The 15,690-nt window shown below is 40.3% G+C and overlaps 1 protein-coding gene across 4 annotated transcripts in view; it reads right to left on the bottom strand.

Annotated features, from left to right (window-relative positions):
- Positions 1 to 1,700: 1,700 nt before the first annotated feature.
- AGTR1 (angiotensin II receptor type 1) overlaps positions 1,701 to 15,690 on the bottom strand; it is a 48,003-nt gene continuing 34,013 nt past the window's right edge. For all 4 annotated transcript variants that reach the window (XM_044432830.1, XM_044432832.1, XM_044432831.1 and 1 more), the window contains one exon: positions 1,701 to 6,637. In XM_044432830.1, coding sequence (XP_044288765.1) covers positions 5,504 to 6,589 — 1,086 coding nt within the window. In that variant the 5' untranslated portion in view covers positions 6,590 to 6,637 and the 3' untranslated portion in view covers positions 1,701 to 5,503. The remainder of the gene's footprint in view (positions 6,638 to 15,690) is intronic.

The raw sequence follows: 15,690 nt of genomic DNA, 5'->3' as shown, positions 1-15,690 counted from the left end.
ACGTATTGAAAACAGTGTGGTGTAGGCTGGGCCAGTTGGTGGCACCAGTTTCATGCAACAAAAACTGCTTTAGAAATCGGTACGGCCCCAAGGTGTCTTTTTTGTGCGCATTGTTGAGGGACAGCAGGCCTGCACAACTGGTGATCCACTTCTCCAGCCTTCTCCAACTCAGCACCCCCCAGTTGTTTTGGATGTCAATTCCCATCAACCTCGGATAGTATGGCCAAAGGACAAGAATGGTGGGAGATCTCATGGGCACCAGGTTGGGGAAAGCTGGACAAAGCCAAGCACCTTGGTTTTACTGGACATAGTCTTCTTCCCCTATTTCGCTGCCTGCCTGGGACGTCACGAAATTTGATGTGGTTAAGCATGGGCAAGGCAACAGTATAAGAGTGAGGTTATATTGCCTAAAAATATTAGTTTCAATACAACAACTTACTCAAACATGCATATGGCAGGTTCCATATTAGAAATGGGAATTCTCTTTCCCTCACACAGGGTTAGAAATACCTCTTCTAATATGGAGCCTGCAGTGACAGGGGACTGTACTACCTACAAACAAAAGAGAATTGCTTTTTCTTCATATTTATCATTTTGTTCATATATATCAATGTATTTATTTCATAAATAAATCAGTCAAATGAAACTCATAGATAAGTCCACTAAGATATTTTGGATCAGGTAATTGCTGTATATTTGTCAACACTGGATGTTCAAAAGTGGCATAAAGGTGCCAGTTTCTCAGATTTGGTGTTGGTGATTAAAATAACAGAATGGGCCTGTAATAATTCACCTGGCAAGAGTTGTGAGGGAACCCTTGCTATGTTTTGTTCTTCATCTCTTATCATTTAATGATCCAGTTCACATGCATTGCAATCTCATCACTTTTGTGGACTGTTGGAAATGCACTAGCCCATTCATAGGTTATAAATGATATGGTAACCCAGGGTGCTGGATTATTTAGCCTGTAACCAATCCTGCGCTCCAGGTTTGCATCAACAGATCAAAGGCTACTGAGTAAAAGTGAATGTGACATAAACATGGGAGAGAGCACTCTCTCTTTCTCCCAGTTAGGCCTCATGGTCCAAAAGCTATTTAAACCATAGGCTGAGGTTATGGGAAATTCAGGTCAGTAACAATGTCAGCACTACCCAGTATTTCCAATGGGAATAATTTTAAATGTGTCAGTATGCATTGAAAGGGTTTTGCCTAAATGCATATTATTTCTCTTCTATGGATTACCACTAAATATTTCACATCTGATGCTAACCATAGAGCAGATCCATTATCAAAGAAAAAAGAACACAGCTCAAGAATTCTTACTACACTACGCAGAAATTTACATATGCCATTTACAAATTGTATGTGAAGAAAATGCACCATAGAAGACATCTAACATTAAGTTCAGGTAATTGATATACACTTTTATGTTGAAGCATAAACATAGCCCAGAGTTTCCCAATATGGTTCCCAATATAAGTTTGAAGTTACTCCTTCCACCAGCTCCATTCAGCATGACCAATTGTCAAAATTGTTGGTAGTCGTACTTCAAAACATGTGGCGGGTGCAAAGCTGTGGAATGCAGCTCATGAATTCTACCATTAGTTTTGGTTTATCTTTTAGTAAGAATTTTGTAAGAGGATTTTGAACCAAACTTCTCTCATATCTGTGAACTATACAGATATGTTTGAACACTGATAAATTATTTCAAGAAGTTATTTATTTAGGCCACTTTCATGCTGTCCCATAATATAATGATTCCATGAACAAACAGAAAACTTTTGACATAAAATTATACAAAAACCCCATAAGATCAAAAAACAACATAAAGTTCAACAAGAAACAAAACTAAGAGTGAGCCCTAAAAAACCTTCCCTCACAGACTTCAGGGTTGAAAAGCTCAGACTGCCCGAGCTATTAAAAAGGCCTGGTTTTTCAGAGACCCCAGGAAAGGTGCCAGAGGAACTTCTGTGGGAAGCCTGTTCTGGAATGGAAAAGTTACCTTCCCTTGACACACACACACACACACACACACACACACACACACACAGATTTCATCTCACAGGAAAATATGGAAGATAGTATTCTTTCATATCACCCATTCCTAGAACTTCAAATTTATGGAAACAAATGTGACAAAATGGGAGAAACAGTAGGGACACAAAACCTAGCCCATCATGTTGTAATCAGGCAATCCTTTCATATTCATGGACTCCAGCCTATACAAGGAGCTTGCTCAACAACAAGGGCTTTACAACTCACTTTAATAAAGGAGTAGAAGAAGCCCTGCCCCAGCCATGAATGATTAGGCCTGAAAATGGAAAACATCTCTTTATGGACAACAGTGGCATGGACCATTGCCTTATTTCTTTTCTTTCTTAGGGTAGCAAAAGATCATCTGTGACACAGATAGAAGATTTCCATGTTTCAGCAAATATCATTGGGTTTGGGGTTAACTTATGAAATGATTGATAATACCACAAATACAAGAACAATTATGATGAAGTTCTGAAATACAGGTTTATGATATGGACTATGCCTTTCACAGCTTTTATAGATATATAATTTATATTATAGATGCTAATATGATACATGTTTGAACACTATATACAGAAAATCTATATATCACACAAATAAAAGAAAATACAGACCTTACCATTTTATACTGCTTTCATATCACATTTCAAACATAAACTTAAACTGCATGTTTGGGTATACTTAACACTTATAGGTCCTCTATATAGTACATATAGATGAACAAGAAAAAGAAAATGGAAAGTCCACAAGAAACTCAAATACATTTTCAATGGATTAACAATTTCAACATTTCCCAATAAACACAGTTGTGGAAGTACCAGCACAATATTAACAAAAGTACAGTTATTTAGATATAGTGATTTCTGTACCACCAAGTAATCGATACCACTTTACATTTTGGTACACACATGAGGACACACACACAACCCCATATACAATTTGTCTTTATGATAAAAAGCATTACATCTAAGATGGGAGAAAATGAAACTTGAGTCAGATAAAGCTTTTTCACAGAATAAATAGAAATAAATACATTTATTTACAACTTCAGCAAGGCAACATTTAAAAGAATTCTGCCAGCAGAAAGGAAGATCACCCTTTGCATACAGGTAGGTAGCAATGATTGGCAAAAAGCATCCCTGCTTTATTTAAATTTCTGTGCTTCCCTCTTTGGCAGGTGGGCCATCCATTAAGTCAACAAGAATTCTGAGATGAAGGTAACAGTAAACCAAAATATATAATGCAGATGGTGTTATTGTTTAAAGAGAAATAATGCTCTGCAACTGCAAATATATCAAAATGTGCTGCTCATATGAAGACATCCAGGTTCTCACAACATGGCAGCCCAGCATGGTCTCATCAATGGTTGTTGCATCATGCTGGGTTCCTGCAGAACCATTTCGCATGGTGTCAATAAGTGCCTGGCTTACTGAGCCATATGAATCTAGGTACTAGGGTCTGTTAGGGAACCCTCAAATAACCAATGACTTGTTCAAGCCGCAGCAAGTCAAGCACCCATGGACACCATGCAAAAATGGTGTACCAGGCACCATTGACAGACTTTGAGGGGAAATTAATCCATGGTGAGCTAATGACGTGTGAACAGGACTGTTGTGCTCAAGGGAAAGTACAAATATTGACCACGATAATGGGAGGTAATCAGTACATCTATAGAAAGCTTTTAAATGTTACTGATTTCTCACTCTAGCTGGGATATCATAACAGGGGGTTCATTCAACCCTCTCATTTGTAAAATGTACATGTAATTGGGTCGTGTAGCCCTGAGAATTTGGGCACAAGTTCTAATTCTTTCCTGCAATTCATCCTTGTGAAGAATGAGCTTGTACCTTCATGAGGTTCCTTCTGGATTGTCCCTTGGAGGGAGAAGCTCTTCACATCCATGTCAGTATCCACAAAGATCCTCTTCACATTACTGGTGGGGCATGTGGTCAGTGTGAGCAGGGCCAGTGCAATGCAGCATTGCCCCATGAGCCTGTACCTGCATTTGCTGGGCATTTGAAATAAATAGCACCAATTTTGGAGCATGCAGCTGTACTTTTCTGAACAAAGTATATGCCTATCATCCCCATGATGAAATGCTGTAGTCTGAATGATGCTTGATTTCCCCGATGCTCCATATGTGTGAATGGCCAATTTTGAATTCTGGGTAAGGCATACAGTGGTCCACACTTGACTGGATCAGCACAGTCAACTTCTGTATGGCAAAGCTGAATGGAACAGCATCAATCACCTGTTTGCAACACTCAGAGGGAGACACTCTCTGGCTTTCTGTTAAGCCAAGAGTGCATCACTTGTGATCCTCCAGATGATGTTGGACTGCAGCTTCCAAGATCCCTCAGTGCTGTTTGGAGTTGCAGGCAGTAACAAATTGAGGGCTACAAGGTGGCTAACCCTGCTGTAAACCAACTTTCCCCAACATATGGCCTTCTAGATATATTGGACTACATGTCTACTCCAGGCATGTAATTTGTGCTCTCAAAAGTGCAATTCGCATAGGGGTCCTGTTACTGGAAAGAACTACCTTCTTAAATAAAGACAAATGGCTATTTACGTCTAAAATATTGTTAAAATTATATAAAAGTAATTGATTCCACATATGGCAGAGGGGAGAAAATCTATACTCAGCGGTAGTACCCTTGATCTCTGCATAACTAATAAATGAATTTCATTCTACCGCAGATGTACATTTTTATCTTAACTCAAAACCTCATAATATTTCAAAAACTGCTGGCCCCATTCTGACAAACTTCAATTTCTGATTGACACAAGAATGCAGTTTGTGTATGTATATGAAAGCGTAGCATACGTTGATTTTGATTACGCTCAAGAAGCATACGAGACATAGAATCCATGTTCTTGAATCAAGCACATGTTTTGCTTTCATTGCATTACTTGGAAACAAACTTTGTATAACACCTGTGCATAAGGCCATAAAAGGTAAGGAAATAATTGCGTATACACATTAAAAAAAATCTCATAGGCTTGATTGAATGAAATACACAACTTGACCACACTTTTTGGTACATTTCAAACCCTCCTTAGCTCTATTGCAGCAACTGGGTTCCTCCAACACATCAAGCCATGGTGGTTTTCAGCCAGGGTGTCCTGCTGTGCATTCTGCAGCATGGCTTTCTAACCACTCTGGCTGGGTTGAGGCAAGATGATAACTGACCCTGGCTTATAAGCCACTGGGACTCATCATGTTGTTTGAGCCTCGTCACAATATTTCTCTCCAAGCACTAGAACAAAAAGTCAGGATACTAAGGAAAACTGCCATCCACCCATTTTCACTGACACTTGCTGTAAACAACCAACGATCCTTTCCATATTACAAAATGAAAGTCAGCTGCTAAATTTTCACAGATGAAGCAACTCACTTGGTTTAACACTTTGAGCTGTGGAGGCTGGGATGCTGAGTGGGTTACCTCACTATGCTCTCCAGCCATCATTCAATGTCCAGGGGTCCATTCTTTTGAGCAGTCAGGATTAAGTTTTCTGAAGGTCGATAGGAAAGAGAGGACATTTTTGTTGATAGACTAGAATGCCTGACATTTGGGGGGAAGTACTTGAGAAGCTGGAGGAAATACTTTCTAAAGTTCTTTCCAAAAAAGCCATAAAAGATGGGATTAAGGCAGTTGTTGAAGTAAGCTAAGCAGATGGTGAAGGGCATGGCTTCATCCACCAAATCAATAATTTCACATTTTGTAATCACACGAAGCTGAATCAGTACATCCAGAAAAGTGAATATTTGATGAGGGATCCAAGAAAAAAAGAAAAAGAGAACAATTGCAACAATCATCTTAAAAATGTCATCTCCTCTGGACTTGTTTTTCTGAATCTGGTATGCCTTCTTCAGGGTCTTCCAGATTAATATGTAGCTTGTTAAAATGATCACAAAGGGAATCAAGAACCCCAACGTATTTTTGGATAGGCCTAATCCAACCTTGACAGTTGTGTTGCTGGTTGCGTTGGAGGTTGCATACCAGTAACCACATACAGTTATATTTTGCTGTTCAATGACGTAGACACTGCGGTGAATAATAACTGGCAAGCTGGCGAGGGCTGCCATTAGCCAGATGATGATGCAAGTTATCCGGGCAACGAACATCGTTCGCCGAAGCCGTGCCTTCATTGGATGCACTATTGCCAAATAGCGGTCAATGCTAAGGCATGTCAGGAGAAACACACTGGCATATAGATTAAAGGTTGCTGCAGCTGAAGTTAACTTACACAAGCAGTTGCCAAAAGGCCATCGGTATTCCATGGCAGTGGTGGCTGCCCATAATGGCAAAGTCACTAAAAAACACAAATCTGCCAGCGCTAAATTCAACAGAAAGACACTCGCCACAGTTTTTAACTTCATGTAGAAGTAAATGACAATCACCACTAGGCTATTTCCGAATATCCCTATGATGAAGATGATTGTATAAACAGTTGGGACCATGATTAGTATGTAGTTACGCCTTCCCAAGGAGGGACAATCAATGTGGACTCTCTTAACGGTCTCTTCTGTAGAGGTATTTAGGTTCATCTTGATCAGTTTAGCTGGAGGCTACTGGAAAATTGATATGATGATCATCTGGAGGAGAAAAATAAGGTCATGACTTTTGTTTTGCATTTACTTATATTTTCCCCCAACCCCCTGCTCAACATTTCCTTTACAGCACTTGGTGTATATTTTAAAATACGGTGATCTAACTAAAATGAAGCCAGATTCTTAAGCCAATATGGGACGGGGAGGATTCTGTGGAGTCCCAGCAGTGAGGTCCTCTGATAGCCAAGCCTCCAGAGAGTGGAACCATGACATCTGCTTCTCAGAAAGTGTAAATAAGCCTTGGACAGAGGGGAAAAGGTTGTGCTATGGGATTGGGGAGGAGGCTGGTGCTGTCTCGCTATGATTCCCATTAATTCCCTCCTTCACTTCCTGTCATTTTATTTGGATAGCCAAGAACACCTGTCTAGGTTAAGTACATAGGGTGAGGCATGAGATAGGCTGGTGGCAGAGTTTAACTTTTCTCTGTCCATTGGGTGCACATAAGCCTCTGAATTCAGAGGTGCATGTGAATCTGAGGTGGGGGGCGGGTGGGGAGGACATTGAATTGCACCATTACCCTAGTCATTTAGTTTTGTTTCAAACTTTAGGATCTTCAGCTTGCTTGCGTGCTTGAATGCATGTGTGCGAGTGTGCGTGCTTGTTTTCTTCCTTCCTTCCTTCCTTCCTTCCTTCCTTCCTTCCTTCCTTCCTTCCTTCCTTCCTTTCTTTCTTTCTTTCTTTCTTTCTTTCTTTCTTTCTTTGGATAAAGGTTTCATCCCATCTGTGTTTAGACAGAAAAAAGTCCTACAGCTTCCAGCATTCCTGTGCTAGCAGAACTGGTTCAGGCATGCTGAGAATTGTAGGAATTTCTTTCTGTCTAAACATGCACAGGAGACCTCAAAGAACTTCCTGACAGTTAGGACCCCGAGGGCGTGGAATGCGCTTCCACAAGAGGTTGTTGAGGCCCCATCAGTGAGGGTGTTCAAAGATAGGCTGGACATGCACATGGCGGGCATGTCATGAGCAGAGCTGGCTGGCGCCGGGGGTCAGACTAGATGGCCCGGGAAGCCTCTTCTGACTGGCTCAGTTTCTATGTTTTTATATTCCTGAATATAGGAGATTCTTACTTTGTACTGTACCACAAAGCCCTATCTGGTTCATGCATTTCAGAACTGGCACTTAATCTTTTACACTGTTGCATCAGACTGGAATATAGACATAGTCTAAATCTTAGATTTTAACTTAGATTTAAGAATGCATTTAAATTAATTACATTTCAATTTAAGTATAATTGATTTTCTTGGACTCTGCTAGAGCAAAAGGCTGGCCTTACAAACTCGCATTACATCGCTAAGAATTAATGAAATGTTGTTCTTTCCATTGTGTTATCTTATCAATGTAAACACTAAATATACTGCAACTCCCAGATTACTGATATCTTGGTGTTCTGTCCCTGTTATGTTATGCATAGTTACTGTAAATATCTGAATAACTTTCTTTGATAGGATATATTTGGACTGCTTTTTAGAGACAAAGACAAACAACAGAATTAAATGTGTTTTTAATGAATCACTTAACAGGTTATTTTGGATCATAAAAATTTATTAAAGAAAACAAAACCACTTGGCATTTGGAAGCTTGCCTATCTGAACTTCATGTAGTTCTGTTGCCAATCGCTAATTTGTGTCTGATTAGCAAGGATGTTGACATTATTCTTAAATATACTTTGGACATGCACTGTGGATACAATAAATAAGAGCCAAAATATATACAGCAATGGTTTTTTTGTTGTTGATGATAATAGCTTGAAAACATTGTATACTTTGTGTTTGCTGCCTCTAAAGGAAAAGTAGTCACATGTTGCATTGCTAGAAAGAAAGCCCTTTATCGCATTGTATCGCATTGCAAATTTACCTGCGGATGTAGCAGTGTCATATCTGGTGGTCTCCACTCCTGATCTCCTGACAACAGGCATTTTGAAAAGTCACTCGTTACCAGACTGTGTGGCCAAAGCCCATGCACATACACTCTGTGCATGTGTAGCGGGTGTTCCTGAGCCCTACCAATTGCATCTATGTGAACGATGTTCAGGTGCTGGGATCCGGTCCTCCCTCCATGCATTCTTCATGGATGCCGTATCATGTGAACAGGGGTGGGAAGGAACAAAAAGCAAGGGTGGACAACTTGTGACCCTCCAGATGTTTTGGCCTGCAATTCCTTTCATCCCTCACCATTTGGCTTTCTGGAACAACTAATTAAGCTTGTGGGGCAAAAGATCTGGAATGTCTCGAGTTCCCTGCCCCTGTCATAAAGGGCTGGGTGTATAGGTATGTGTTAGTGTGGTGCCTGTACAGATGTAAGCCTTTCTGCAATCTTTGCATTCAGTACAGATGATCTTCAGAAAATAAATGTATCTTAAGCAAAACCTTTGCAGTGAAGAGTTAGAGTTCCCCAGACACAAACTTCTTTTCTTCTGACATGTAATTTAGCAAACAGAAAGCACTAATAAGCTAAGCATCACATCTAACGACTGAATGAAAGGAATGAGGGAACCATAATGAAATTTAGGCATAGCATGGCATAAACAATTTGTTTCAAGAATTACAAAGCGGTTCTCAAGAGAATTCAGAAGGAATGAAAATTTGGGGAAAGGTGTGCAAGTGCTCAGTATACAGAGGGTTTAAAGTATACAAAGGATATGAAAAGGACCCTCCTCCATACTTAGCCTTTTGCAGATGGAAATGCCATGGCATATGCTTTGGCTTTCAATAGAACTGTATTAGTAGAGTTTGGTTTGTTTGAGATTTTGGGAAAGATCCCTGTGCAACCTCAGGAGGCAGAGCATCTTTTACGGGCTGCCAATATCATTGGCAGAACCAGATAACAAGCTTTTGTAACTAGGAAGCTCAATGTGTTCATGTGCTGGAGGCTGGGAGCTCCAATTTCAGAGGGCCAATGTTGCCACCCTGCGTTGTAGTCTGAACTTTTAAGGGGGTACCCACTGTGCCGAACCGATGTTGGGCTGGGCTTCAGCACCATAGAGAGCTCCTCTTAAGCTCAAACTGAAACCTGGTTTAGCTGCACTGCTCCACTGAGCTTGGCACCATCAGTCTCTACTGTGCATAGGCTGACAACTTACGGAGGGACCTGATACAGATAGGGAAACAGGAAGGAAGAAAGTAGGGAGGGGGAAGGAGGGAGGGAAGGAGAAAGGAAGAACAGGATCCTCCAAGCATAGATACAGCAGGAATGGTGACTGGAGCCCAGAAAAGTCATCACACCATCTGTTGTTCTCTAGTTGACCACAGTCCCACAGACCCCCTTGCTTGCCACTTGATATACCCAGCTGGCTTTTATTTCTTCATTATTCCTAGTTATGCAAGCCACATATTTTGTTCGGGACAAAAATAGGTCTGGCCCTGTCCTGTTTGGTGACCCATGCCTAGGGACATATAGACAGTTCTGAGAAGCTATGTAATCCCCCCACCTCCAACCTTGAAGCATTCCAAATGTACTGTGATTGATGTGTGCCTTTTATTTCTCTTTTCTTCTTCCCAAGAAGAAGATTGTTGTGTGCCTTTTATTTTCTCTTTTCTTCTTCTTCTCAGCCTCAGGCTGAGCTAGACTTAAAGGGTAGTGATCTTAATGCCACACAGCAATGAAATCATGGGAAAAATAGGAGAGGTTACTATTTATTCTCCAGTTCACTGGGCAAATCAGAGAAAGAGAGAGAGAGAGACTGGCGTACAAGGCACCATGCTCCTTGTATGCCAGTACAAGTACCAACTAACCCTCCTTGCTATTTTGGCATCCCAATCTTTTTAAGAGCCCGGATAGCTTTGTTCTGCTTTCAATCTGACTAATGATTAAAGCTGGGGCTGTCTAACTTTTGGTTCCCAGATATTGTGGGTTACAATCCCACAATCTTCAACCAGCAGGCACATGGATGATGGGAGTACTAGGCCAACAACATTTGGTTATTCAGGTTTGGGAGAAGTTGTTCTGGATGGTACAGGGAAGAAACTAAATGCAATCCCTGAACAGAACAGCTTATTCTAAAATTTTGAGGATTTGAATCAATGGCACCCTCCTCCCAATATTCAGAAGTAGTATGTCACTGAATACCGGGGGGGGGGGGCAGGGTAATGGAGGAGCACCATCCGTTTTATGTTTTGCTTGAGGGCTTCCTGGAAGTGCCTGGCCAGTGTGGGAGACACTGGCCAGAATGATGGGTTATAGAAAACTTTGACCTGATCCTGCATCTTTCTGTACAGGTGTCACATATTTAACTGCACAAAGTGCAGTTTGGGCAATTGTTCTTACTTGATACCATAGTTTCCTAAAAAGTCACAGCTGTGTAACTTTCTCATGATAAGGTAACCATGGAATATATTTATAATCTTATCATCAGTATGACCTTGCCAGCTATTTCTTTGAGGCCCCCTATTACTTTAAGACATCATGGCCAAGTGGCCCAGTATTTAAAGCTGCACCAAGAAACCATTACTAAGATTAAAATTGGATTTTTGTACTGAAAAAGACTTCTAACACTTTCAGAGTTAGCACCTATGAAATTTGTTCCTCAGAAAGTACACAGGCATTGCAGTGGCATGAAAAATTTGAAAGCAAGTAACAAGCTTAACAATGGAAATGGAAGCACATCCTCTCTGAAGTAGAAAATCAAGATGGCAACTACCTCCGATGTGATGAGCATAACAGTTCTGGACACACCTATGCCTTGCACTAAATTATCCTTTTTCTTTGCTAGAAAACACGAAGATTTAGCTATTTAAAAAAAACCTGGTAGAATGGAGATTTGGTCATCTAGTGCAACACATTCCATTTATGTCATCACTAATCTAGAGAAAGTGTGAAAAATCTCTAAACAACACATGAAAGACTCTTAGAGTTGGAAGAACAGTCTTTTTCAGGATCCTATCAAATCATCAAGCATGTTTCAAGGCTGCATTCTGGAAAATACTGGCAGGTGTAGTTTATCCAGTAATATAGGTCTGTTCTGATCAAAACACATTTGGGATGCTGCCTAGCCCCATTAAATCTATCTGTACAAGTTCTGTTTTTCAATGGGAATTGAACAATGGAAATGTGTATTCTATGCCAATAATGGGACTTTTTGGATGTTTACTAATGGCAGAAAAAGGGCAAATACTATAAATTAGCCTTGGGCCTTCATACTTTTTGTTTGTATTTTGATAGATCATGCTGTAATTATTTATTATCATGAAATTAATCTAAATAGTCTCTCTGAGATGGATATCTAATTAACCTGGAGCAATTAAGCAAGCACTATTTGTTTATTTGCATTTTCTTTGATCAGACTTCATCTGCTTCATCATTCTCTGTTTTGTTGCTTAACTAAAATAAATACAATTAAAAATGGCCACAAAGGAACATTTACAGAATTCAGCCTGATAGTCCTTCCTTTTTTTACTTTGATTCTTGTTGTCACACAAATCTCACAGAAAATTATTATTGAGGAAGTATTAATTAAAAATCAATTATTCTTGTCTAAAACTTTGTACTTTTTAATGGAAGAACAGGCTCTACAGGATTTTGGATAGTAGCCAGAAAATAGATTCCAAACATTTAGGTTTCTTTCCATCAGATGTTCTGCAGATAGGTACTTAATGTTCTTACAGATGTGCCCTCTTTAGATGGTAAAGGGCAAAGTGTATTCCTTAATTTACTTCAAAGTGCTCTGTGGCATATGTGAGCCTTCCTGCTTATTTTTCTAGGAGGGATCCTGGATTTCTCTTCCCAAATCCTGCCCTGATAGAACAACTGGATTTAACCCAGAGATGGAGAAGTAGTATCCCTCTTTATCTACAGTCCAAACTTCATTGTATACAATGAGTGCATTACTGCATTCAGCACTATTGGAATCCCTGCCCTGGGTGATCAGTTCTTCTGACTTGGAACACTTCCTCAGTTTAAGCTGCAGCTTGCAGCTGGGATCTGGTTCATCCCCTCTGCCAAGGATTGGCTCCTCCTCTAAACGAAGCATGAAAGATGCTTAAACTTGGAATTCCATTTCAAATCATCAATATTTTTTATGGAAACATTCTGGATATGACTCAGGGGAGTCCTGAGGTTGGCCTGGTCTAGTCCCTCCACATGTTCATTGAATGCACAGAAGGGTTTATGTGACCCATCCTCATAGAAGAATGGCTGTTTGTTGTGCAGAGGGATCTACCTGCACTTAAGCAAATGCTTGCAGAAGCTCCCTTTTGACCACCCAGCTCAACTTGGAGGACAGTCAGGGATGCTGATAGTGGGGAGACCATGCCTCTTCGATGGACTGATCTTTCCTGTTTGGGCCTCATGCCTGGAGAGGCTTTTCCTGAGCAAGACTCCGGCTGAAATGGCTAGACTTCATTTAGGTGCCAAACTGCTTATTCTATCCTGTTGAATCCTTGGATTCTACAACTGACTGGTGCAAGATAATTCCCCAGGCCCAGAATGCCAACTGGAATCCTGGCAGGGATATACCAGACTTATGAATATACCAGACCAGGCATAATTCAAGCAACGATAAATGGTGTAAAGGTCACAGGGGGCTGAGTTTTTCAACAAATTGTCTGGGGAGCTGCTAATCCCCATTGTACATGACTGTCCTGTTTGACCTTTATCTTTATTTTAAAAATAACAATGATTATAATAAGTCACTGATGAGCATGTACTGCCTTAGACAGTTCCACTAACTACTATTTAGTATGCTACTCATTTCCTATGTTGGATGATCATACCTTCTAATTAAACTGCCTCAGATAACAGAGGAGTGAGCCGGGCCTCTCTATAAGGTAAACAATGCTTTGCTGAATGAAAAACAAGATGAGGTACCGGGGCAGCAGCTTCCTGCGAGAACTTCATTAACAGCAATCATGTAACCAAAGACCACAAGCCAGGTTTCAAGCCAGCATAAATGTGCAGTGTCTGTCTTCCAGTAAGGGCTTTCTTAATAACAAGTGAGCACACTGCCTGCAGAATGGTTGCCTGAGCATCAACATGTGAAAGGCTTAATCACTGCCTCATGTCAGATTATTGCTCTCGTGCAAATAGAGTGAAAACATGCCTCTTTGTGGGTGTTTGTACAGTTGGATGATTTCCTTTTGGACACGCTGCATCTCAGGACACATGCTGCCTTTATTCTAGAGCTTTCTGAATGAAGACTAGGAATACTAAGGCATATTTCAGAGCCGAAATGTGTGGGCATGAAATTTCACAGAAGCCTTTCTTAAGTTAAAAGAAAATGGCTGCAAAGTGGTTTGGCCCTGAGGGTGACGCCTCACTGGATTTGTCCATGTGAATCGTACAGAAAACTGGCCTCACTTTAATGGGCTTCATTAGACTTCAGCACACAGCTATTTCTAATAGGCTATATATCACAGTGACATCATTGGCTCTACTAGATGATGACCCCTGGTTGGCCAGGATCATTTGAGGGATGGAAATTTTTTTTAAAATATGGCTGCTGAGTGCCTGATCAACAGGGAGAAAGTGGGGAAAGAGTTGCTGTGAACAGCCAGAAAAGAAAAGAAACCACACGTTTGGGTGAAGTTGCATACAAGCAATAAATTCAAAGTGAGACATTGAAGCTGAAGAACATTTGGCTCAGCATTATTTTGGAATAATGCATGTTATGCTCAGAGAAAAACTAACTAGGATTCTATTCTCTTTAATCTATTTCTGGCATTTTTATGGCTATCCCTTTAACTGTTGTAACTGAAAAACAAATGTTTCTGATTCTTCTCCCCATACCACTATTGTCTCTCCGCCCCCTCAGCTGAATGCATGTACCAGAATCAGAATCTACACGCCCTCATTTATTATTATTTCATTTTCCCTATTGCATGATCCTGAAGTTTTCCCCTTTTTTGACCAGTGCCAAAACGTTTTTTGTTATGTATTCTTATGTACCTGGCAATTAGTAAAAAATTTTACTTCTCCTTTCAGAAATAGGAGGGGCAGGATTCTGTAATGCTCATCTCAGAAACAAGGAGGTCATTACAAGCATGGACTTTAATAATTAATAGATGTTTTAAAAATCAAGAAGTATTTATAACCTGCCTTTAAGGATGAAACCTTTCCAAGTTGGCATATAAGATTAAAAAAAGTAAAAATGACCCCAACATTAAATAAAAACAGTGATTACAAATAATAGAGGGAGCAGCCCAGAAATTTCAGACAAGGCCAACAAGAATTGGCTTGACAAGTCCTTGATGGAAGTGCATTCTAATGTGAAGCGGAGAAGAATTCAGCACCTTCCTCTGTCACATGGACTCATCCCTAACCTTCCTTCTGGACACTCATATTGCAGCTAATGGATGGGTAGGGAGACTGGGGGAAGGATGGAAGTCCGTGGATTATACCAACCCAGGCATTATAGGATCCAGCTGATCTAGTCTGGGGGAAATTCATTCAGGTTTTGAGCTTAATTATGTCTATTCCCTGTGAAAAAGGTTCGGCATTATTAGTAAAAGTAACTGAAAATAGAACAGCCAGACACACTATGGAGTGATCACACCTGAATATTGGTAAGTATTCTGGTTACCACACCTTGTAAAGGATACTATAGAGGTGGAAAGGTGCAGAAAAAAGCATCACAGGGCAAGATGAGCTCCCCTATGAGGAAAGGGGGCAAATATTTCACCATAGGAAAGGTCAGCTGAGAACTACTGAAAATGAATAGTGATTTTCTGCTTTATTATGAACATACTAGCTGCCATGGTTGATAGGGTCTAATTTAAGTAGAGAAGAAAAGCCGATGTAAAAGCCTGTTTGATTTACTGTGATGGATGTACAGATCAGTTGACCAGGGCTTGTGCGTTCAGGAACTAAAAATTAGAAAGGACAAAAGGGTTGGGATTTTTTTGGAATTAATATAATATCCCCCCATGTTATTGACATAAGGAAAGGTGGAAGCTTTGAGGTAAGTGAATAATGTTAATTTTTAAATATATGTGTGTGTTCTAGGGGAACTCCAGTCAGGGATTCCCAGATTCCCCTGTGTGTTTATGGATATGTAAAATATTCCCATGTGCTTTCAAATTCTAGCATCAACCACACATGGAGTACTG

This window comes from Varanus komodoensis, unplaced genomic scaffold (assembly GCF_004798865.1).
Source record: "Varanus komodoensis strain SLA01 unplaced genomic scaffold, ASM479886v1 scaffold25, whole genome shotgun sequence".
In the NCBI taxonomy this organism is placed as follows: domain Eukaryota; kingdom Metazoa; phylum Chordata; class Lepidosauria; order Squamata; family Varanidae; genus Varanus; species Varanus komodoensis.
This window is presented reverse-complemented; position numbering and strand designations above follow the sequence as displayed.